The sequence below is a fragment of the Gallinula chloropus genome (assembly GCF_964237585.1).
Source record: "Gallinula chloropus genome assembly, chromosome: 17".
Classification (NCBI taxonomy): Eukaryota; Metazoa; Chordata; class Aves; order Gruiformes; family Rallidae; genus Gallinula; species Gallinula chloropus.
The window spans coordinates 8,489,557-8,511,896 of NC_140102.1; the positions used below are offsets into that span (position 1 = coordinate 8,489,557).

At 43.3% G+C, this 22,340-nt stretch overlaps 1 protein-coding gene across 2 annotated transcripts in view; it reads left to right on the forward strand.

Annotated features, from left to right (window-relative positions):
- ZDHHC8 (zDHHC palmitoyltransferase 8) overlaps positions 1-22,340 on the forward strand; it is a gene marked incomplete at both ends in the record, with an annotated part of 111,449 nt that overhangs the window by 79,014 nt on the left and 10,095 nt on the right. For both annotated transcript variants that reach the window (XM_084272205.1, XM_084272206.1), the window contains 5 exons: positions 8,907-9,028; positions 13,622-13,779; positions 16,948-17,120; positions 17,809-17,911; positions 21,931-22,022. In XM_084272205.1, the coding sequence (XP_084128331.1) occupies positions 8,907-9,028; positions 13,622-13,779; positions 16,948-17,120; positions 17,809-17,911; positions 21,931-22,022 (648 nt within the window). The remainder of the gene's footprint in view (positions 1-8,906; positions 9,029-13,621; positions 13,780-16,947; positions 17,121-17,808; positions 17,912-21,930; positions 22,023-22,340) is intronic.

The window sequence follows — 22,340 nt, forward strand, 5'->3', positions numbered from 1 at the left end:
CTGCCTCATGGGTTCTAACCTGGGATGTGTACTAGGTGTGCTCTGTCAGTATGTGGTTGGGAAATGCAGTGGGCAAAGTGCACAAATCCTTTTGTCCCAGTAGCTGGGATCTCCTCAAGTGTGTCTGAATTAGACTGCTAATAATTTGAACTTGTTTTAAAAAGCAGCTCTGTAGGAGCAGCCCACCTCACCTTTCTGCGATGCTGGTGGATTCGTGTGTGTATTGACAAGGATGAGGACAATAGCAGAAACACTGGAGAACAGCCTTCAGTCAGGCAGGAGCTGTCCTCAGCATAGGCATGGGATCTGGCACATGCAGTTCTATCTCATAAAAACTTGGGTTCCAGGTTACTGAGAGGTCTGGACAATCACAAGGGTCACTAGTGGTGTAAAACACAAGCAGTGTTCTTCGTTACTCAAGGAAATGGGACTCTGGTGGACTCACGATTAGGGGTTGTCTCTTTAGCGATGCTGTAGTAGATGTGGCATTAATTTAGTAGTTCTGGTGTTTACAAATTAGAAGCACAAGTTTGCATTCCACATGGTGTCTTCAAAAATGCTCAGAAAAACTCAGCTTGTGTAGCATGTGTATCTCTTTCAGACACTGTGAAGTGTCTTTCGACCTCCCAGGACACCATGCTGGGCAGCTGGACTGTCATCATCACTGGAAATGTGCACACAGGAGCACAGGCTGAGGGCAGTGCAGCCACATGCACTGAGAACTTGGCTGTGTTATGAGTTATTGGTTCATACAGCATCTTTTGGAGATAATTTTCTGATTTCCCATTTAGCAAGGGTTCTGTGGCTTGATAATTCCCTTCTGTGAATTTTGGAACGGGCTGGAAGTCATTCAGCTGTTGCAGTACAGAGCTGCTGGTGGCCAGCCATATGCAGACAGAACTGCAAAGGAATGTTACTGGGCAGCAGTTCCTTCTTTTTCTAACCAAATGGATTTAAAACTTTCAGTGTGACAGGGCAACTTGTGTCTCTCCTGCTGTGGTTATTTTGCAGTAACTCCTTATTGTCCTCTTCTGCTACTGTGGCCCAAAGACCACCTCTACTCAGCTTAGTATTTCAGACGCTCAGCTCTCTGCTAGCTGCTGGAAGAAGCCAGGTTCTGTTCCAGCTGCTCAGCATGGTTCTGATAAAGGTTGGTGCATGTTTGAGAAGTCCTGGATGACACTTGTCCTTGCCTTTTCCAGCTCGTGTGGCATTGTAGGCTTTATAAAGGCTAGGGCTGAGAAAGCAGAGCCAGGAGCATCACATAAGGGGGTTTGTCTCTGGATCAAAGGATTTTGCTGGTTTGATCTGTATTTGCAAAGGACCCCAGCCCCTACCTGCCCCAGCCCTGCTGCTGTGAGCAACTGACTGCAGCTCCAGGCAGTAGCCAGTGTCTGCTGGTTTTGTGGGGGCTCTACCAGGTTTCTGGGCTCCCAGCAGCTACCGAGTGGGCAGAGAGCATCTCTGCAAAGAAACGTGCATTGAGTCCAGCACCATGCAGTCTGTTCTGCTTACCATGCATAGGATATAAAAAGAATTGTGTGTGTAGCTCATAAGACTACATCCTGCCCGTTGGCTGCAGGGTCAGTCTGTGCCTGTGCAATGGGTTTGGGGTGGCTCAATGGCTTCTGAACTCGACCATGGTGATGAATATGTTTATTTCTGTGGTTGTGCCACTCAGGATTGGTTGTTGGTATTCTTTTTCCTTCCCTATATTTCTCCCATATCAGTTCATATGACAATAGTGTCTTTTCTGAGGTACTTGGAGACTGTTTAAAGAGGGAGGAAGGGAAAAGTGCTCCAGAGCTTTAAAGCAGCTTTGTGGAAAGGGTAGAGTGTATTTTACTTTGGGGGTGATGTATAGCCCGGAAAAGACTTTTCACCAAGGACCATTATATCTCAAGTTGACTTTTTAATTGATTTAGCTCCTCTGATCTGTACATTGCCAAGACATGAACTACTAGCCTTTGGATGGAGTCCAAGGTGTAATGGAAAGTTCACTGAAACCCCATCAGCTCCTGTTAAACCTGGGTGAGTTTCAGCCCGGGACATTTCTTGTCAATAATTAAACACAGTTAAGCAGGTGATGGATTTGAACCTGTGTCTCTAGTGTTCAGCTGTAATTCAATTAGGAAGGGGATTATAAAGCTTGTCAGGGTTTGGGGGGGATTATTTTGCCTTTTGTGATGGATAACTGCACCTGCAAACCCAAGGTAGATGTTTTTGTATCTCCCACTTACCTCCTGCAGCCTGAGCTGCTCCAAGTGGCACTTAGCTTGCATCAGTTTCTGGTTTTCAGTAGTAAATTCTCCAGTATTTACTTCTCTTTCTCCCATTTTTATGTAACATTTGGAGCTGATATCCTTTTATACCACTTTCTATCAGTACCACTACTGTACTCGCAGTGAGGGTGTAGTGCTATGGCAACAATATATTATCTGCAGTCTCGACAATGAGTAAGATACGGTGCAGAAATTAGTTCATTTATCAAAATCTGATGTGGCAGAGCTGAGAAAAGGACCCAGCTATTCTGAACCTCCTGCTGTTCTCAGAAGACCTGCCATTCTGCTTCACGTTGGTTATGACACTCAGATACATTCTCCCCTGACTGTTTCCAGTGATGCCGCCTTAAACGTACGGATGACTTAGCACCTCAGAAGGTATTTTTAGATGTACAATAATCTCCAAGTTATCTGGGGTGGTGACAAAAAATGGAAAATGAGCTTTTTCTTTTTTTTTTCTCCCTTCTGTTACTATTCCAGAAAAGTACTTTTCTGTGATTGCAGGGTAGGGAAAAGCATATAAATGGAAAAGTCTCACCCAGACTGGGATATGTGAGAAATGTGCTGGATTTTCGCTGCTAAAGCCTGAGTCCTCTGCCCTTCTCTGTGGTGTGTAATGGGCAGTGTACAGCTTTCAGGGTGCTGTCTTGTACCTTCTCTGGCCTACATACAATGTGGAGGGGGCTGTAAGGTACAGTGCTTACATCTAATTCCAAATTCTTCTGAAACATGGGTGTTCGGTTGATAGCCCTTTCATTTGTGGTCTGGCTGGTACAGAGGACTGTCACCTCTGTGTTCCCATCTCTTCTCTGACATATTATCCCAGCCATCAGACTGTTGTGCCTTCCAGAGTAGGGCAGCTTTTGGGCAGACCAGGATGCTGAGTCCTGCTCCTAGGGTTGCTGGATACTGGGGTAATGTTAGAAATGTTCAATCTTTGGTCAGCTCAGGTGATGATTAGAAATTGTGTACATGGATTTTACAGTACACGAATTGGTACACATTCTCAATGGTCAGGGTTTGGCTAGATACTCTTGGAGAGGAACAAACCAGGACATAGTCTGAAAGTTTTTAGTGAAATCAGTACCAGTGCTTAGTCAAATTATATTTGTTGACCCCTCAGTCCCTGTTTCACTGGCTACTTCTACTTGCATGCACTGAATCAGCTATTTCATATTACTGTTTTACCACTCTGATGGTGGAAAAGGTTGATTCCAGTTACGAGATGCTTTCTTACTAGGAGTAGATAAGTAACCCAAGTTTGAGTTCCTGATTTCACTGTCAAATTTCCCTGTCTTTGTGCTCAAAAGAGAAGGGTTGTAGCCTCCCACTCCACGCTCTGCTCCTTGTCTGTGGCATCCAGGCACCCAACACCCTAAGGGAGCCTGTGTGCAGATGTGATTCTTGTGTTCCAAGTGGAGTGTGAGATGAATCACTGGCCTTGTTTGCTAGTAAATTACAGACACATCATCACACAACAGTCCATTAGCGGGAGCAGTGTGCCTCACCCCTACCCATTGCAGGAGAGGGGGTGGGTGACCAGTGCTGGGCTTCAAGGAAGCAAACACCAGACCATCAGCCTGGCCCTTACAGGGATACTTTGAGATTTGCAAAGCAGGGAAGATGGTCTGTCAGTAGTTTGTGTCTCATTTGCAAAAGGTCTAACTGGGGCAGAGGGAAGAAGCAGATGGCTTGCAGAGTGACTGAGACTGTCAGAGCAAAGACAAACCCAGTTCTTGATATCCCAGGCTCCATCCTTTATGGCCAACTGCCTCTCGAAGCGTGTGTAAGGCTTTAATGAAGAACACCAAATCTTAATTTAGAGCAGGATTCAAGAAAAACATCCTATTCAATTACTTAATTATAGGTGAACTATAATTTTAAGACAGTAACGTCTTGCTACAAAGCACCAAGCGAAAAAACAGAAAGGATTATTTGTTGTTTAATTTAGCCCAGGGAGTCAGCTGATGGTGCATAAGTCTATTTGACATCCAGCAGGTTGTGTGATCCTATTTGTTGATCTTTCTAACTTTCCATTTTATTAGGATAGGGTTTCAAGAGCAAATAGGATAAATGAGATTAAATCTGTCACCCTGAATTACTCTCCTCTGAGTTATGAGCAGAATCACTCTCTGTTGGCGAAGTATAATTATGAGGAAAATGCTGCCTGTGTAATTGTGTGCTTTGTTTAGAAGAATCTGAGATCCGTAATTATCTCTATTATGCCATGGTCACATGTGCTGGCTCTTAATTTCTACAGTAAACAAAACCATTGAAGGTTTCTCTCCAGAGCAGTTCTTGACATAGCATGACTGGTACCCGCAACAATAGTGGTACCTTCCTTCAGGCCTTCTGGTTCAAGTGAGGGATGCAGATCAACTTGGAACAGAGCACCTGCCCATTGTACATTTCCTTTCACATCTATCTTGAACTTAAATGTTGATTGTTCAGTGAGGAATAATGACCTTGGAGAACAAAGAGTCTTCTGAGCTGTAGATGCCAGGTGAGGCATGCCTAGCTGCTAGTGCAAAAAGAAAGTCATAGCACAGCTGATGCTGTGTTCCATCACTTAACTTTCCAGTGGTCTAAGGATCTTGCCTTTGACCACTGCAGCAAACAAAAAGGCTGCAGCCTCCTTTGACAGTAATTGAGCTGTAGTAGAAAAGCTTTGGGGTTTTGCTCCTAGATGTCAGTGCACGTCAGAAATCTTGAGGTTTAGTTTTTATCTTGGAACAGTCTGGTGGTGGTGCTTCATTAGGGGCTACATACTGCTCTTGGCTCTACTTAATTTACATGGCCTTATAAAATTGGTAGTACCCTTCATGCTATATAATTCTGCCATGAGGTGAGTTGAAGACACAAGACTATAGCCTCTTGAAATTTTGGGCTCACCATCCAGCGACAGCTTTGAAATCCATGTGCCATTTATCTAGATTCATGACTGCTTCTGTTAGAAAAAGCAGCTGAAAAGTTCATCTAGATTTTTCCCATAGATCAGCGTTACTTGCTGCTGGAAGCAGATCTTCTGGAGAGAGGATATGCACAAAGTAAGAAAGAAACTCACTACAAGTCCTGCTCAGACTTTTTTGCAGTCTCTACTGGAGGAAGAGAGTGCAGAGGGTCAGAAGCCAGACTTTTGCATGATGGATTAGTGATAAAACAACCTGCCAGACTTGGATTAGAATTTCTGTTACTTTGCCTAAAATTATGTGTGTGCTTGGGGGTGGGGGAAGGGAAGATGCATCACTTTTGGGAATCCTAGTAGCAATTGTATTTTCTTTTTCAGACCTTTTTGCAGTTAAGAGCCAGGACTTGATCTCCACATCTGTTTTTATCGGTCAGTCTAGTTTACAAATGAGGCCCCTTTTGTCCCATCTAATTTTATGTAATCTGTGATGCTGCATAAAGATTCTGGGAAGAAAAAAATGGAAGGATTGTGAGCAGACCTTCTGGCTAATAGGAACAATGACTCACTCCATCCTTTATTTCAACTTCCGTGAAGTATTTTCAGCTACACTATTTACCCATTAAATGAGCTGTTCAGTTTAGCTTATGGCCAGAGTTTTCCCCTAGTATTTGAATGTATTTGTTGGGAACGCAACAAAGTAAATCACAAATGAGAATGTTAACAAATGCTTACATTAATCAGCTGAGACAGCCTCTCTCACTATAATCTTGTCCTGAGTAACCAGTTATCTGCAAGAAAGGGTTTCCTGTCCCTTGATTTGCCAGCTTACTCGAATTCACTGCAGAGGAAATCTTTTTCTCCATGCTTGACAAGCAACGAGTAACTTCATAGTCTTTCTCTGTGTAGGCAATTTCTTCATGGGAAGAAATTAAGTCAGTCATGCCTGTTACTGAATCTAATTTTATTATCGTTTAGAGGGAAGAACCCTTCCCTGTGTAGAATTCATTCTGTATCCACCTCAGGATTTCTTTTGCTTTCCTCCAAAGGAGCTGGCAGAGACTGTCATTAGTGACATGCCTGCAGCTTGCTTGGCGAGGTCACTGTGGCGCATTTCATGCCAAGTGAGAAACTTCTGCCTTGCCTTGATTTTCAGTCATGGGCAGCTGCTTTGAGTCTTAGGATACCTCCTGGAGTCCAGCTGTCTTCAGCCGGGTCTGTCTGAGCTACTTCGTCTCCATCAGCTTTCCCTTCTACAAGACCTGCTCATTGACACAAGCTCTACAACCACCTGGATGACATCCTGAATGCAAGAAACAGAGCAAAATTCAGCTCTCCTCTACTCAGGTCTCAGCCCGTTTCTATTCTCTTAAAAGGTGTTAATTTCCTGGGCCTTTCGCTGCTTAATAGCAGTCTCCGGAGAAGCCCCGTGCTTCTGCTCCCTCTCCTTGGGCTGTAGCAAAGCATCCTTACTCAAGTGAGAAGATTTATTTTTTCCTTCTCCCCTAGTCAGCCTGGAGGTTTGGCCTCTGCCACAGACACATCTTGCTCTTGGCTCTACAGCTTGCTCACCCTGGGTAGGATTTGTCCATCTTTTACTTGCTCCAGGCCAGGCTGATTGAAGCACACACAAGGAAAGGTCCTTTTAAAAGCAGTTTGCAGCAGTGCAGTGTTGAAAAGCCCAGCTGAGATAAGGAGAGGAGCACAAAACCATCTCCTCCTGTCTGCTTACAAACAAATGGGAGGAGAAAACATGGTGCCCTTCTAATGCTGGCCACAAGAGCGTGTTTAACAGTGTCTCTTCAAGGTCAATAGCACCATTCTCAGCTGTTCAGAGCAGCGTATCAGTAGCAAAACCAGTGTGAATTAGATTTGGGAGACGGCTGGGTGTTTGTTGTTTTTCTTTTTCTCCGCAGGCTTCAGCCTGGCAGATAATCACATTCAACCCTCGATGTAATTCAGGCAAAACACAATCCAGAATACGGGGGCTGATGTATGATTTATGCTAATGGTGGCAAAGTATTGCTGCTGAATGGCTGGCTGCTCCCCAGCTTTGGCTGAGACCCTGGCTGTCGAGGCGGGTGGGAATCTAAGGAGCCGCTCGGTCAGGGGTCTTACTATTTTCAAAGAGATTCTTTGTCCCACATTTTTCCTTATTTATATTTGCAAGATCCATTACATTGATCAGGTTTCCTCCCCCCCAGCATCCCTATAATACCGAACCTCTTTATGCAGAACAGAGAAGTAGATTTGATATAGTGTTTAGGGAGGCTGTAAAGGGCTGAGTGAATAAACACTGCTATTTGCTGGGTAGTTTACTGTAAGGCAGGATGTTTTTCTGCCTTGGTCCTGCCCTCCTCTGCTGGTGGGAAGTGTTCTTTGCAGCCAGAACAATTTTCCTGTAACTACCAGGCATTTCTCCATTCTCTTTCCAAAGTCTCCTACTTTTTCTCCCCTACCCTTTATCTTCAGTGCCCCTCAGGTATGTTTGCCCAGCAGGCAGCAAGCCATTATGGTGTTTCTGAAAAGTGGTCATGTGGCAGAAGCCATCCACTTGCTTTTAGGTAGCTCAGTCTCACATTCTGCTGACGCCTGCAGAGCCCATGCTGAGGCTGACTAAACTTTCCCCCAAGAACAGGTTTTGTAGTGTTGGTTCTGAGTGTTACTTGGAGTTGGAAACCACTCAGGGAAGCGTAGTGAGAAGGGAGTGTGCTACTTGTACCTGCCATGGAGATCAGTGGTTTAGGAATCCTATTCTGCTTTCACAGAATCACAGAATCACAAGGTTGGAAAAGACCTTTAAGATCATCGAGTCCAACCATTCCTGTCCTATGCTAAACCATATCCCTAAGTACCTCATCTACCTGTCTTTTAAACACATCCAAGGTTGGTGACTCAACCCCCTGCCTGGGCAGCCTGTTCCACATCCCAACAAATCTTTCAGTGAAGAACATTTTCCTAATATCTAATCTATCTGACCCTGCCCTGGCACAGCTTAGTGCCATTTCCCCTTGTCCCATCTCCTGTCACCTGGCTGAAGAGACCATCGCCCACCTCTCTGCAACCTCCTTTCAGTAGGCAGCGATAAGGTCTCCTCTCAGCCTCCTCTTCTCCAGGCTGAACACACCCAGCTCCCTCAGCCACTCCACATAAGATTTGCCCTCCAGCCCCTTCCCCAGCCTGGTCGCCCTTCTCTGGACATGCTTCAGGACCTTGATGTCCTTATGGTGAGGAGCCCAGAACTGGACACAGCACTCGAGGTGCAGCCTCACCAATGCCGAGTACAGGGGCACAGTCACCTCCCCAGACCTACTGGCCACACTATTCCTGATACAGGCTTCACACCAGTGAAAACTGGAAGTAACCCCAGCTGCAGCAAAGCTTTAGAAGGTAAACAGGAACATAACAATGGGATGAAGCTTTACACAGGGAAGCAAAATGCCAGGTTGCAAATAAGGCAATAGGGCTGCAAAGGCCTGCGAGCCATGTGAACAATTGGTGCTTTCTGTGCTGCTGAACAAAGCAGCTCCATGGAGAGCATCTGTGGTGTACTTTGGATTGCTGAAACTGGCTCTATGGACATTTCTGTTCTTAAATTGCCTTGCTGCATGGCTGGTGGGGAGGGAATGAGGCTACTTCTCTGTGTGGTGATGGTGAGTGGGAAGAAACTACATGTTACAGCTGCAAGAGTCCTTACCTATCACTTTTCTTCTCCACAGGTGCCCCTGGTTGACAAAAGCCATCTCCCCAGCCATCCCAGTGTACAATGGGCTCGTGTTCTTGTTTGTACTGGCAAACTTCAGCATGGCAACTTTCATGGACCCTGGAGTTTTCCCACGAGGTAACAGAGAACAGGGCTGATTTGGTTTGGTGGTTTTTTTGGGGGGAGGGATTTGAAAACCCAAGCCAAAGGAGATGTCAGATATCCAAAATGTACTGTTTGCTGATTAATCCCCTTTTTGTCTGGTACTGTTCCTTGTAGATCATATTTATTTATTTATTATACTCAGCTGGCAGTGGAGGTGGGAGGGTAGCGAAACGCTGGATGCCCTCGTCTCCTTTGTGAGCCAAAGGATGTCACTTGTCCTTGCACTTGCTCACACTGGCAGTCGAGGGCATGGGGGTGCATAGAATGGTTCTCCTTGAGTGGCTCTCCTGACTGATGTGATTGCAATTGCCATCCGCTGTGTCATGCTGGCACATTGGATTTAAGTCACTGTCTCCACAATAGATAGCAGAGTGTGATGGAGGGGAGAGGCTAAACTTTCTGAAACAGCTTCATCAAAGCAGACCTTCCAAAAACCTTTACAACAAATGCAAAAGCATTGAGGGCCAAAAAAGATAATGATTAAGGCTTGCCTTAGCCTTAAAGTGTCTAAAAATGTATATATTTAAAAGATATGCCTGCTTAAATTAGTACTGATTCACAGCTGATTAAATAGGATAAAAATTGCTCAGCTTTTGTAATGGGAACCACAGTGCAGCTATCTCTTTTAACACATCCTAATGAGAGAATTATCACCTCATTTTATCTGTTTTCCAATAATTATTCACATGCAGTTTGCAGCAGAGACTGCTCTAGGCAGTCTGGCTAAACCAATGGATCTGTGCTGTCTGAAAGCTCTGCTTTCTCACCTCTGTTCACTGAATTAACTATCTATTTTGAATTGCTACCTGACAAGAACAAGCTACCTGTCCTGCTGGCTTCCCTGAATAGCAAGTGCCAGGTTTCTCCAGGCAGCGGGGTCTAATGATGAACATCTGTCTGTCATTCCTTTCAGCTGAAGCTTTTGAATCCCTAATTAAGTGTTGCAGCACTCTAGTTATGGAAATAATTGTGTGTAAAGGCAAACTAAGTGTGGATTTAACCTGGCAGGCAGCTAAAACAACCACACAGCTGTGTGCTCAATTCTCCCCCCACCCTGTCCAGGGGGATGGGGAAGGGAATTGAAGTAAAACCAGGTAAAACTTGTGGGTTGAAATAAAGACAGTTCAATAGGACAGAAGTGGAAGGCTATGATTATGATAATAATAATAATAACATTTACAAAACAATTGCTCACCACTTAAAACTGATGCTCAGCTAGTTCCTGAGCCACACCACTTCCCATCCAACCCCTCACTTATGGAATATCCCTTTGGCCAGTTTAGGTCAGCTGTTCTGGCTGTGCCCCCTCCCAGCTTCTTGGGCTTACAGGTACAAATAGGTGCTGGTGAGATTTGCAAAAGTGCTTAAGCACTTAGTGATTTTACTGAGTTTCCTGCACTTTTTAGTTCCTCCATCTCAACAGAACTAGCAATGGTTGAACAAGTTTGCATGTGAGGTTATCAAAAGCATCTGTGCTCTTCGCCTCCAGTAGTAGGAGAGCTGGAATGAAGCTGTTCTGGTTTGAGGATCTCAGTCTGGGAATCCAATATCTTTCTGCACTATAGCTCCTTCAGACCAGAGCCTGCATCTGGGTGTTCACTGTGCCCTGTGAGCGATAAGTACTGAGTGTATTGTAAATTCATACCTTCCTTTGCACTTCATAACTTCCTTTTGCAAACAAGTTCTTTATTTTGGACTTGGCATTTAAAGGAGAAATACACAGGGAGATAAATAGAAACTTTCAAACTTTCTCATCACCTGCCCTCCCCTCCCACCTCCCTTACTGCAAGGGAGTCCAGAGCAAGGCAGGAAGAGGAGGAGGTCCTACAGTTCACCTTTATTCTGTCTCTTTCTCTTCTTGTGGCTTTGGCCTTATATCTCTATGCTCTGCATGTGCTTGGTCTGAAAGAGGCTGGGAGCAAGGAGAGTTGGGAGACCATGAGAAAAGGGTTGGAAGTCATCCTGGAAGAAAGTGATGGAGTAGGAGTTTAGATGTGTGAAGAAACTGATAAGGAAAAGAAAAGCTGGAAAAGACTATAAATACCAGTGCTGGGAGGAAAGAGGAGCAGATGTTATTTCAGATCACAAGTGTGCATGTGAAAAAAGCTATCACCACCCCACGCCGCCCGCGGAGCTGCCAGTGCAAGGAGCTCAAAAATTAATTATAGGAGTGGTTTAAAATGAATATACAATAGATCTATGTGCTTTCTCTTACTGAAACCAGGTTTAGCCTTACTGGTTTTCAAGCCCCTTGTCACATTCTGCTAATTAGAAATTTACTTCAGAACAACAAATAAGCAATAGAAAAGCTGATATTCTAATGAAATCACAGGATTCTTTTAAGGCAGCCACCAAAAATCATAACATATGTTGCAAGAATGCAAGATTTGGGTGTCCTGTGACAGTGGATCAGAGTATGAGAATCTGTATAGTAAGAAATGTTCCACTACTGGTGTATTGTTCTGCTCAGATCTCTATAAGGAAACACATTTCTAGCTATATCATAGGAATTTACAGGTTCTCTGGCAGTTAGAACTTGGGCTATGGGGGGAATTAAACCCAGCTTGCTCTTATATTGTTGAAGAGGGCCTGAATCAAAGTTCCAGATTCATTACTCATTTTTGACTCATTTTCTAATTTGTTGGCTCTCAGAATATTTCTGGTATGAATCAGGATTGGCTCTGTGCAAATGAATTGCCAGTAATACAGCCAGAATAAATGAGAAGGAAAGTACTAAGTCACTGAAATTGGGGCTACCCTGACAAACCTGATTTACAGTCTGGTTTGAAATTTGCAGTGTTTGTTGCTGGCTAATTATGGATACCAACTACAAACTGGTTTCCAGTATTTTTGATTTGAACCTATTCTATGCAAACCATTCCAGTGTGTGTCAGTTCTGCAAGACTAATGTGCTTCTGTGCATGTAGATAGATGCAATGTTCAGATTTTTTTGTCTGCATCATATGGGGGTTTTTTTAGAAGAGCTTAAATGGTTTGACTGTTCTACTGTCTTGCTTTCTCACAGCCACATGTATTATACAACATGGGCTTGTTTATCATAGTATAGAAGAGCCTACAGATTGTATTTGTAGAAGTGCCTGAGGGGTCTAGAGTCTAGGTCTCAGTAAGAGTCCCACTGACAAGTTATGAATGGAAACTGTAGAGCATGGTGTCAGCATGGCACCCTGCTTCCATGCACAGACCTTAATCCAGAGAACACTCTTGTAAGGTAAATACGGTAGCTGAGCCAGATCCCAAGCTTTTCTAAGTGAAGGGAGAAACTCCCTTTGAAGCCAATGGAAATTGGAACGTTTTAGTAGGGATAACGCATCTAGACAAGATGTAATATAGACCTAAATGGCAGTGATTGATGCCCCACAGGGACAATGTTATCAAATTCCACCTAATTTGCAGCCAGTCAACCAATGCCAGCTGCAGTATAATGTTTAACTAGGTGTTAAATAGATGTGAACTTATTAGATTTTCTGTCAGAATGAAACAAATAAGGATTCCAGGAATCTAGAATAAAAGATGAACTTTCATGAATGTCATTCTCATTTTTTTCCTTTTCTTTCCAATATCTATGTGTCTAATGTAGACTGGCACTTTTTTTGTGTGCGTATCTTTTTACAGTCTCTTTTCTTAAACAGGGCAGCACTTAGGTGAGATAATAAACCATTCACCCATCATGTTGTCCCTAACAAGATGACTGCCATATTGTCATCCTCATCTTACTAATGGCAAAGAGAGGCTAAATGACTAGCCCAAGGCCTCAGAGAAAATTAGAACATAGGACCTCCTGACTCCCAGTCCTGTGCTCAGATCAGTAGACTGTGATGCCTTTGAGAGAGGTGAGATCTTCCCAGTTACGTACCATTGCTAAAGAAAGAGTGCTTTAGGTATCCTATGAGGAAGTGATCATGGGACATGCTAGTAAAGTAGTCACTGGTGCATGGGGCTTTTCAGGGTCACACAAATTCCTTCAGAATGGTGTATCTCCCTGGGGCATTGTACTGTCTGGAGCCACAAGTCTTTGGGGTGACTGTGGGCTTACAGTAGAGTGCTGAACAAACCATCACTTGTGGTCATCTGGGTTGATTTTGGGGTTTGATCTAGCACAACCTTCTTCTACTTTGTGTAGATGTAATGTCTTTCACTTTATGTGCTGGCAGGCTAGCATTGAATTAATCCCTAAGGTATGCAGCAGAACGTCTCACAACAAAGGCTTGGGTAATTTCCATGCCCTCTTTGACTCTATTCTGCAGCTCATCTTATTCAGGTTGTAAATGCTGTCAAAGAGAAGACACAAACACCTCTCTTTGCCCAGGGGCTGGTGAGTAAGGCAGCACAGCACTCCTGTGAGAGGTGCTAAAATGAGCCCTGATCACAGAAGTGCTCTGCAGCCCAGCAACCTGTTCTGACAGTCCATCACTTTCACCACACTCTTATCTCTCTGACAAGTCCAAGAGCACATAGTGTGCCCCTGTATCCAAGGCACTGTCTGGAATAGCTCTTTTATCTTTACCTCCCATTATTTCCACTAACTTTTAGTTTTGCATTGAGCAGCAGATGAAGATGAAGATAAAGACGATGACTTCCGAGCTCCACTCTACAAGAATGTGGAGATTAAAGGAATCCAAGTACGGATGAAATGGTGTGCCACCTGCCACTTCTACCGTCCTCCACGCTGCTCTCACTGCAGCGTCTGTGACAACTGTGTTGAGGTAGCAGTTCTGTTGGCTATGTGTTCTATTGGCAACCTCAGTGATGGGGTTGCACATACTACTGGAACTATGCAGTTGGGTGCTTCCCCCAGTATTCCAGTTCTTGGAAGTTCCTAGCTGTAGCCTTGTTGATGGAGTCCTACTGTTTAGTACCATTTGAAACACAGACCTCAGTTATGATGTGTGTTACATATAGAATAATGTATGATGTCAGCTTTGTTGTCAGTGATAATTAAGAATAGAAATTTGTAATGCTGGCTATGTCTTCTCTGGAGTAGCCAAGAGATTGTCCATGTGAAAAAGAGGTGAATGATGATGAAGATGGGAGAAAATGATGAAGAGGCAGAGTTCAGGAGAGTGGGAAATTCAGGACCAACTGTTGTAGCTTGTTATGTATGGGCTTATCATTTAATTTGGAACAAACTGGTGCCTCTGTTAGTGCAGTGTAAGCTTTAGGAAAACCAAACTCTGAATTCAGTGTGTGGTTCTCCATTCATTGAAGGACCCCATGTTTGTTTCAACACCTCAGCTCTGAGCATGAACTTGTTCATGTTTCTAATGTTGGTCACTCTGAATTATATGGGACTTTAATGTTTCTTGGTAGCCCTAGGATCTTGGTGAGGCCCATGGGATTTTTAAAAAATAACCCCCAAACAGTAAGATGTACTTTTGGGCTATAAATGTCTCCCACTCTTCTAAGTACAGAGGTCTATATCCACAGCAGTTTATTGTCAGGGGGTTTTTTATTGCTGAGCTAAAAATTCCACTTCTTAAGGATCGTTTCTGCTGCAAGGCCTATTTTTTTTTTCCAATAGAAAGATGAAATCTTTAATACGTCTAAAATATATTCAGCTGTGCTGTTAAAATGAAAGGAATTACTGATCAGAAAGGGAAAAAACACTGGAGTCAGCTGGAATGCTGTATACACCATCTTTGTCCTAATCCTCTTTGCCGTAAGCAAGGGTATAGTCCCAAAGAAAGCAGCAGAGTCACGTGTGAGAGAAAGGCTGCCTGGGTTTATCTTGTGCCAGTCATTTTCTCCTTGGGGACAATACATATCTAAGTTAGAATTATCTGGAACCAGCACTGTGCCTAGTAACCATCAATGAATAGGACAAGGCTATCCTGTTGCCTCAGAAAGATGTGGGATTTGAGAAGATGGGGAGTAAGGAGCTGCCAAGATTGCCAAGTAGAGGGGAAAAGCCATAACTGTTCATAAGTTGTGTCACAAAACTTCTTTAGACAGCTGTGAATTGTTGAATAGAGGTGGATATTTATAAGAAACCTGAGTTGTATGTTCCTAGCTTTAAAACATAGTTGTTTTCACTGATTCTAGATCCTGAGGATTGTTGAGATGATGATAAATTTTCAGTTGTCTCATGGAATTTCTTCCTTATGTCCTCCCCAGTGGCTCAGCATGGAAATTCATTTTCAACAAATTAAGTTTTCATAGAAAAAGATTGCTCTAAACTCCCTGGTATAAATACTTGCAGTTTCATGCTGCCACAAGGCCTCCATGGGAGTCAGTTGTGCAGCAGAAATGAAAGTGGGAGAGAATCCAAAAGTAACCTACATAAAATACCAGAACACAAGGTGACTCTGTCTAGCTCTCCAGAACCGTTATTGATGGTCAGATCTGTTACTGTTGTGGTGTGCAAGTAAGAAGCTCTGCTTGTGTAATTAAATTATGACTGCTGTGGAGGTACACAGGCAAAAAGCATTAATGACTTCTGAATCAATAAATCATGGTCCTAAACAACACACTTTATTGATTCTTTTGATGCTTATTTTCCACTTGCCTATTCTAGAAGAGCTTGGAGACAGTGACAGGAACAACTCTGCTGGCTTTTCTGTGTGGAACCCATTCAGGGATGTAATTCACATCATCTTGCTTTCAATCTAGAATGTGCAATTAAAAAATTTTTCCCTGAATATAAAAACCTGTGAGCCAATTTGATAAAAATGAACAAACATGAAAAGCCAACAACACTTGCAGATGTAAGATGACTTAAAACCTAAAGCCTGCTGTGACCAGAGGGATTCAAAAATGAATCTGTGACGAAAGTAGTCAGAGTTTTGTTTTCTTTACTGAATTGTTTTCAGTGGGTTCTTATATGGCTTCATAATGGATAGATATTTTGGGCTGCATACAACTGGATTTGCATAATACATATGCTATGTCAGCATTTCATATATAGCTTGAAATTATTAAATTGCCCTGTTGTTTTCTAACGTGCTTTGGGGAGCCCCCAACTCCATTTTCTTGTATTATTTTGTAAATTTTTGGCAAATACATTTTGCAAAACTTTAAAATATAAAAACCCCATTGTCATCACTGAGAAATGTTTAAAAATAGCATTGCCACAAAACAAAGAATGAACAATGCATTTGTTGATGTAATGAGTGTGTAATATCTCTGCTGAAGAATGCAGAAAGAAGAAGGGTTTATTTCTTGCACCTGATTTTGTCTTCATGTCAAGAGTAATCCATCTCATTGAGCACAGTGGATTTGTATGCTTATAAAACCATGTAAAGGCATTTTAAAGGTGTCTATGGCTTGTCCTCATTATTAAATTGCCTGTCAAAAGAGATCTGACTGTATAAGGGACTTGGAACTTTTGACTGAGACAGATAGTTGGGTTTGGGTTCATAACTATTAATGAACTTGTGCAGAACTTTGCCTGTGTTTCAGCCAGACGTTGCTTTTCTTTGGGGACCTGCTTGGTAAAAAAAGTGTATTTCATCATGTCCATTCTTTAAAAGAAGATTCATTCAGCTTCGTATAAATACAGAAATGTGAGGCAGAGAGTTCTGCAGCAGTGTTGCATCTTGAAAATGTTCTAGGTTATGAGACCTTCATTGTAATTGACTCCTCATGTAAAGGCTGATAAATAATTAGTGCTTCTGCTACTAGCAGATAAATCACTGTTGGGGTTGGTTTTTTTATATCCTCCCTTCAAACCATATAAACACTTAAGTACCTCTCCATCCATAGATACAGAAACCACTTGCTTTTAAGAAGAGCTTTGTAAAGAGAATGTAGCATGTTGTAAAGCTGCAGAACTAGCCTGATGTAATTCTACATGATGACAGTTCAGATTTATCTCTAAGACAGTGCATTTCTTTTCACTCTCTGGATATTGTTCCCTGTCTCCCTTTCTTCACAAGGATTTTGACCATCACTGCCCATGGGTCAACAATTGCATAGGACGGAGGAACTACCGCTATTTTTTTCTCTTCTTGCTGTCCTTAAGTACGCACATGGTTGGAGTATTCACCTTTGGGCTCATCTTTGTGTTAAACCATATGGAAAAGCTAGGAGCAGCTCATACCACCATTACGTATCCTTCGTTATGGTCTTTCCTCAAGGTGGCCTTGAGGAAAATGTGAAAGAATAGAGCTGAAGATTTGTCTTCCTGGAACTGGTGAAGATTTACTTCTCTCTGATCCCCCGTTGCTCTTCCCTAAATGCTTAATGCTTGTTTTCCTCTCTACCCATCTGACCAGTGATCATGTAACCATTGATTACCCCTACAGCTATAGCTGACCTTTTGTCTGTCTCAATCTTTGCCATGACAACCCAGCAAAAGAATATGCTGCTCCCCCAAGTTTTACATCTAATTGAGTGTGACTCTAAACCACTGGGTGCTATTTACTAGGTAAAAGTACTTAATTGTACTGTACTTACTGTACCATATGCTTTGCTGTACTTAAAAGCATAGTTTGCCCTGGAAGCAGCCCCCCTGCATATGCAAACCCCTGGCTCTGAGGGGTGAGGCATTAGTACAGAATGGTTTTTACAAGATGGTTAGAGCCAGAATCAATGAATTCACATTATTTTTTAACCATCTCAAGGATAAGGACCCAGGCTAGGACCTGCCTTTGAGGTAGAATGTAGCCAGCCTAATTAAAGGTGAGAAACGCTCTCCCGAATTCCAAGATTATTTTTTTCTCTCCTTTTCCTCTCCCTCTCCTTCATAGCTTCTTTTTCCCTTCACTCATCCTAGTTTCTTTAACTCCTGGATACAGAATGGCTGTCATGTGTGTGGCTGGGTTATTCTTTATTCCAGTCATTGGTCTCACTGGCTTCCATATTGTTCTAGTGGCCCGAGGACGCACAACAAATGAACAGGTAAGAAGCAATCCTTTCTCTGTGTTTATGGCTAAGATGTTGAGTTGGGAAGGAAAGTCAGCAAGTCAGTTTGTGTAAAGCAAAAAAGTATTCAAATCTTAGCAGTAACACACTGGGGCTCTTGTGAAGATCTAGGAAGATTGCCTAGGGGTTTTTTTTCAGATCTTTTTCTTCAGTGTACTACAAGCAAAGATTTCCCTCTTTTAACCACAAAGGATCATCCCAGGCTTATTTATCATTTAAAATCTACGTGTGGCTTTGAAATAGGTTTTATGTGGTGAGTACCATCATCCCCAGAAGTTCAAACTTTATGAGTCAGACTGAACAAATCAGGAGATTGAATGAAAGAAAGGAAGGAAAAGATTAAATCATGCTTTTGCCTTGTATTCTGATATTTTGAACTCCCCCAGCTAACCCACACTGCACATAATAAGATCTGAGCTAGCTCTTTGTCTCTGTCTCTCTTGTTCTCATGCGTATGAGAACAAGAGACACACTCACACAGAGAGGCTCTTGGACATAACTTGTTTTGCTTCTCCAAACCAAGCACTGACATGACATCTTGTGTCAAAAAGCCTGTGAAACTTTACTTCCCCTACAGTTACTCAAACGTATATAATCCAGATCTATATGCATATTAATACCACAATGCAGATGATAGAGGTCTAGCTATGGGATTGGTAGCACGCCCTTGCCATTCGGAAGGGGTAGCTCAGCTAGAAAGCCTGACACTGGGTCATCCAGTGTGCCAGTCAGCTGCACACAGCATTTTCAGCTTTCTTCCCAAGACTCATTAATTATGTGCATAATTCACAGACTCACAGAATCTTAGGGGTTGGAAGGGACCTCCAGAGATCATCAGGTCCAACCCCCCTGCCAAAGCAGGGTCCCTAGGACAGGATGCACAGGTTGGCATCCAGATGGGTCTTGAATATCTCCAGAGAAGGAGACTCCCCAATTCCCCTGGGCAGCCTGTCCCAGTGCTCTGTCACCCTCACCTTGAAGAAGTTCTTCCCATATTGGTGTGGAACTTCCTGTACTCCAACTAGAGGCCATTGCCCCCCACCCTGACCCACCGACCGCTGGCCATTTCCCCTGGTGTCCCACACTTCAGATATTTATAGATATTAATCAGATCCCCTCTCAGTCTTCTTTTCTTAAGGCTGAACAGCCCCAGTTTGCTCAGCCTTTCCTCATAGGGAAGATGGTCCAGGCCCTTAATCATCTTCATAGCCCTCCGCTGGACTCTCTCCAGGGCATCCCTGTCTTTTTTATACCAGGGAGCCCAGAAGTGGACGCAATACTCCAGGTGGGGCCTGACCAGGGCAGAGCAGAGGGGGAGGATCCCCTTCTTTGACCTACTGGCCATGCTCCTTTTGATGCCCCCCAGGATCCCCTTGGCTCTCTTGGCCACCAGGACACACTGCTGGCTCATGGCCAACCTGTCACCCACCAGCACCCCCAGGTCCTTCTCCGCAGAGCTCCTCTCCAAGAGGTCATCCCCAGCCTGTACTGATGCATGCCTGCACTGATTCCAGTGCTTTACCCTTTCAGAGCTCCAGCTCTAAAGCCTTTTTTCCCACATCACACTTCTTTCTTTTTTTTTTTTTCTCCTCCCCCCCCCCCCCCCCCCCCCCCCCGCCCCCAAATGCAGTTTTACTGCTGTTGTGCCTGTGGGTGCTGCTCAGCTCATGCTGAGCATGTGCTGTCCTGGCTGTCCGGCGAGCTGATGGCTTCATGCTTACGTAGCTGTTCAGACTGTGAGAGCTGCAGACATCTGTCCAAGGCCAGGCCTTCATCAACTGGTTTGAGTTTGTCTCCTATCCCACAAGAGACAATAAACCCTTTTATCCTGCGTAGTGTGGGAGGTTTACATAAATGAAGAATCTGAAGTCAGCCTGAATTGTTGCCTAAGGTGGCCTTTGAACAAAGTAGGCTTACTGCAGCTGTAGGTCTTCAAATGCTTCTCTCTGTCCTGCTTGGAATCAGCTGCTTTTCATTTTAAATCGATTTTGGACAAGTATTAGTTTTGATAGTGCTAACGATAGTAGCATGAAAACCAGGGCATTTCAGTCTCATAACCCGAATCATGGTCTGCCTTAGGCTTGTTTTTGTGCAGTGCTGAAAACTGTCTATGAAAATTTTAGGCTGAGGAGGGAGGAAAAATTTAAAGAGGTAAAATGTAACAGCTTCTGCTTGAGGCTACACTAACCTATAGGAAGGTTGAGAATTTTGAATTTAACTTGATTGAAGTAAATATTGGAAAATGCATCTTGGCTTGGTTTGCTTTCCAGAGCTACCAAACCACTTGAAATTAATTCACCTGCCCATGCCACTTTCTAAAAATTAAATATAACCTGGTCTTAATTTCTGGTTAGTCATATTACTGCCTATCTGTAACTGGGGGGTGGATGTTCTCAGACTACAGGTCCCTTTCAAAGGAGGCATATCTAACTAATTAGAGCACCAGACCAGGAATGATGGATATGAGATCTGCTCCTGGCTTTGCCACTGTTTTAAAACATTCTCTTTTCTCTTGCAGTCTCAGTATTGATTCTCCTTTCGCACACTGTTGGTTATCTGCTGTCAGATTTCCAGTTACAATATGCTCAGCTACGCTTGTCCTCTTTTCCCAGTATATTTTGTAGGCCAGTGGTACAGATATTTTTGGTGTTCTACTGTAAATTTTTAGTGTTTGTTCAGTCCAAAATTTGTAGATTTTGAGCATTCATAGTAGGCAGACTATGATTTAGGAGTCGAGAGTGGCTGAGTTAAGATGTTTGTGAGCTTTCTGAATGCCTCTGAAAGTCTTTTATGGAATCAAAATAAGCCATAACCCAACATCTGCTCATATCGTGGTATTTTTAGCTTTTGAATAAATAAATATCCTTCCTTCTGAGACTGCTTTCTATCAGTGGATTTCAAACTACTTTAGAAACCAAATTGATATAATTAGTAATGTAATCTGTGAGTTAGAGAATTTTATTTTCATATCGTGCTTGAGAGAATGGGCACAGAGACATGAAGTGCTTTGCCAGCATCTGGCACAAGTCAGCTCCAGCCCAGGATTGAGTGCAGATGTGCCAAATGTCTCAGGCCCATGTTTTAGTCATCAGGTTACTCTTCCAACACTTGGAACTTCCAACATTTCTCTCTTGGCTTTTTAAAGAGTTTCATGTTGTATCAAAGAGGCCAGCATAATACATTGCAAAATCCTTTAATCGTTGTTATTTTATGTGTAAGCAATTAAAGCATTTCTGGTACTCTGTAAACTTGTTGCTAGATCAGAACTGTGACTTGATTAAAATGCATTACTTGCGAACAGCAACAGTAATGCTTTTAATGGCAACCACTATTAATCTCTCTGGCTTTATTGGTATTTATCCCCATATGGTTACTTTCAAGTATCTGCCTGTAGAGTACAAACCCTTTATAATACTTATGAAGCTCTGAATGGATTCCGCCAATCTAATGAAGCTTGGCTTTTATTAAACTAGCTCATTTCCAAGCAAACATCATAATCACCAGGGAGTTCCTGGCACCCTCCTGCATAAGGCAGCATTTCGTACTGATTGCTGCTAGGGATGGGATGCTGATAGGGAGGAAACACTGCTCTCATCCAGCATTACAGATTTTGAATTGATATTCCTGTTTGTTTGGAGGGGACATGCCAGGGCAGAGGGGTGGAAGTGACAGGGGAAGGAAAGGGACCAAAACAGGATGTCTGGCTGACAGCAGGCATGCATCTAATGCAGGAGCAGCCTGGTGAGGTGAACCTGGCCACTTTGAAACACAGTCACATTGAGCTCACTGCCCTTCTTGGGAAAGGATCTTTAGTTGGTGTCCCTTCTAGCTAGAAGTAGCAGATGGAAGTGGTGTGTTAGAGCAGGAGAAGGCCCTCCTGTTTGGGAAGGATGGTAGGGCCAGAGCAAGGCATACTTTTTCTTGGCTTTCTGAGGGTTGGATGATGACTTTTATATAACTAGAGGTTTGAGTGCTGTCCTGAATATGTTTCTCAGGTGACAGGTAAATTCCGTGGGGGAGTGAATCCTTTCACCCGAGGATGCTGTGGAAACGTGGAGCATGTGCTCTGCAGCCCCTTGGCTCCCAGGTAAGAGAAATACTCTTGGCTGGGAATGAGGGACGTAGAGTATTTGTGGGGACAGAGGAAGAAAATGTGCTTGGTTGGACTCACAAGTGAAAGACCAGTGATGAAATAGCAGGGAAGAAAAGCAAAACACTCCTGAAGACAGAGCTCTGTCATAGCTACTTCGCTGTTGCGTGGCTGTAATCAGTCCAAGCCATTGCTGTCTTCATGTAATTCATAATCCTCATTGCTGAAATATTTATTTGGAATCAGCATGTGAAATTATATCAAGAGCTGATACTCTTCACCAACTTGTTTAATCCAGTGGATTTCAGGAACAAG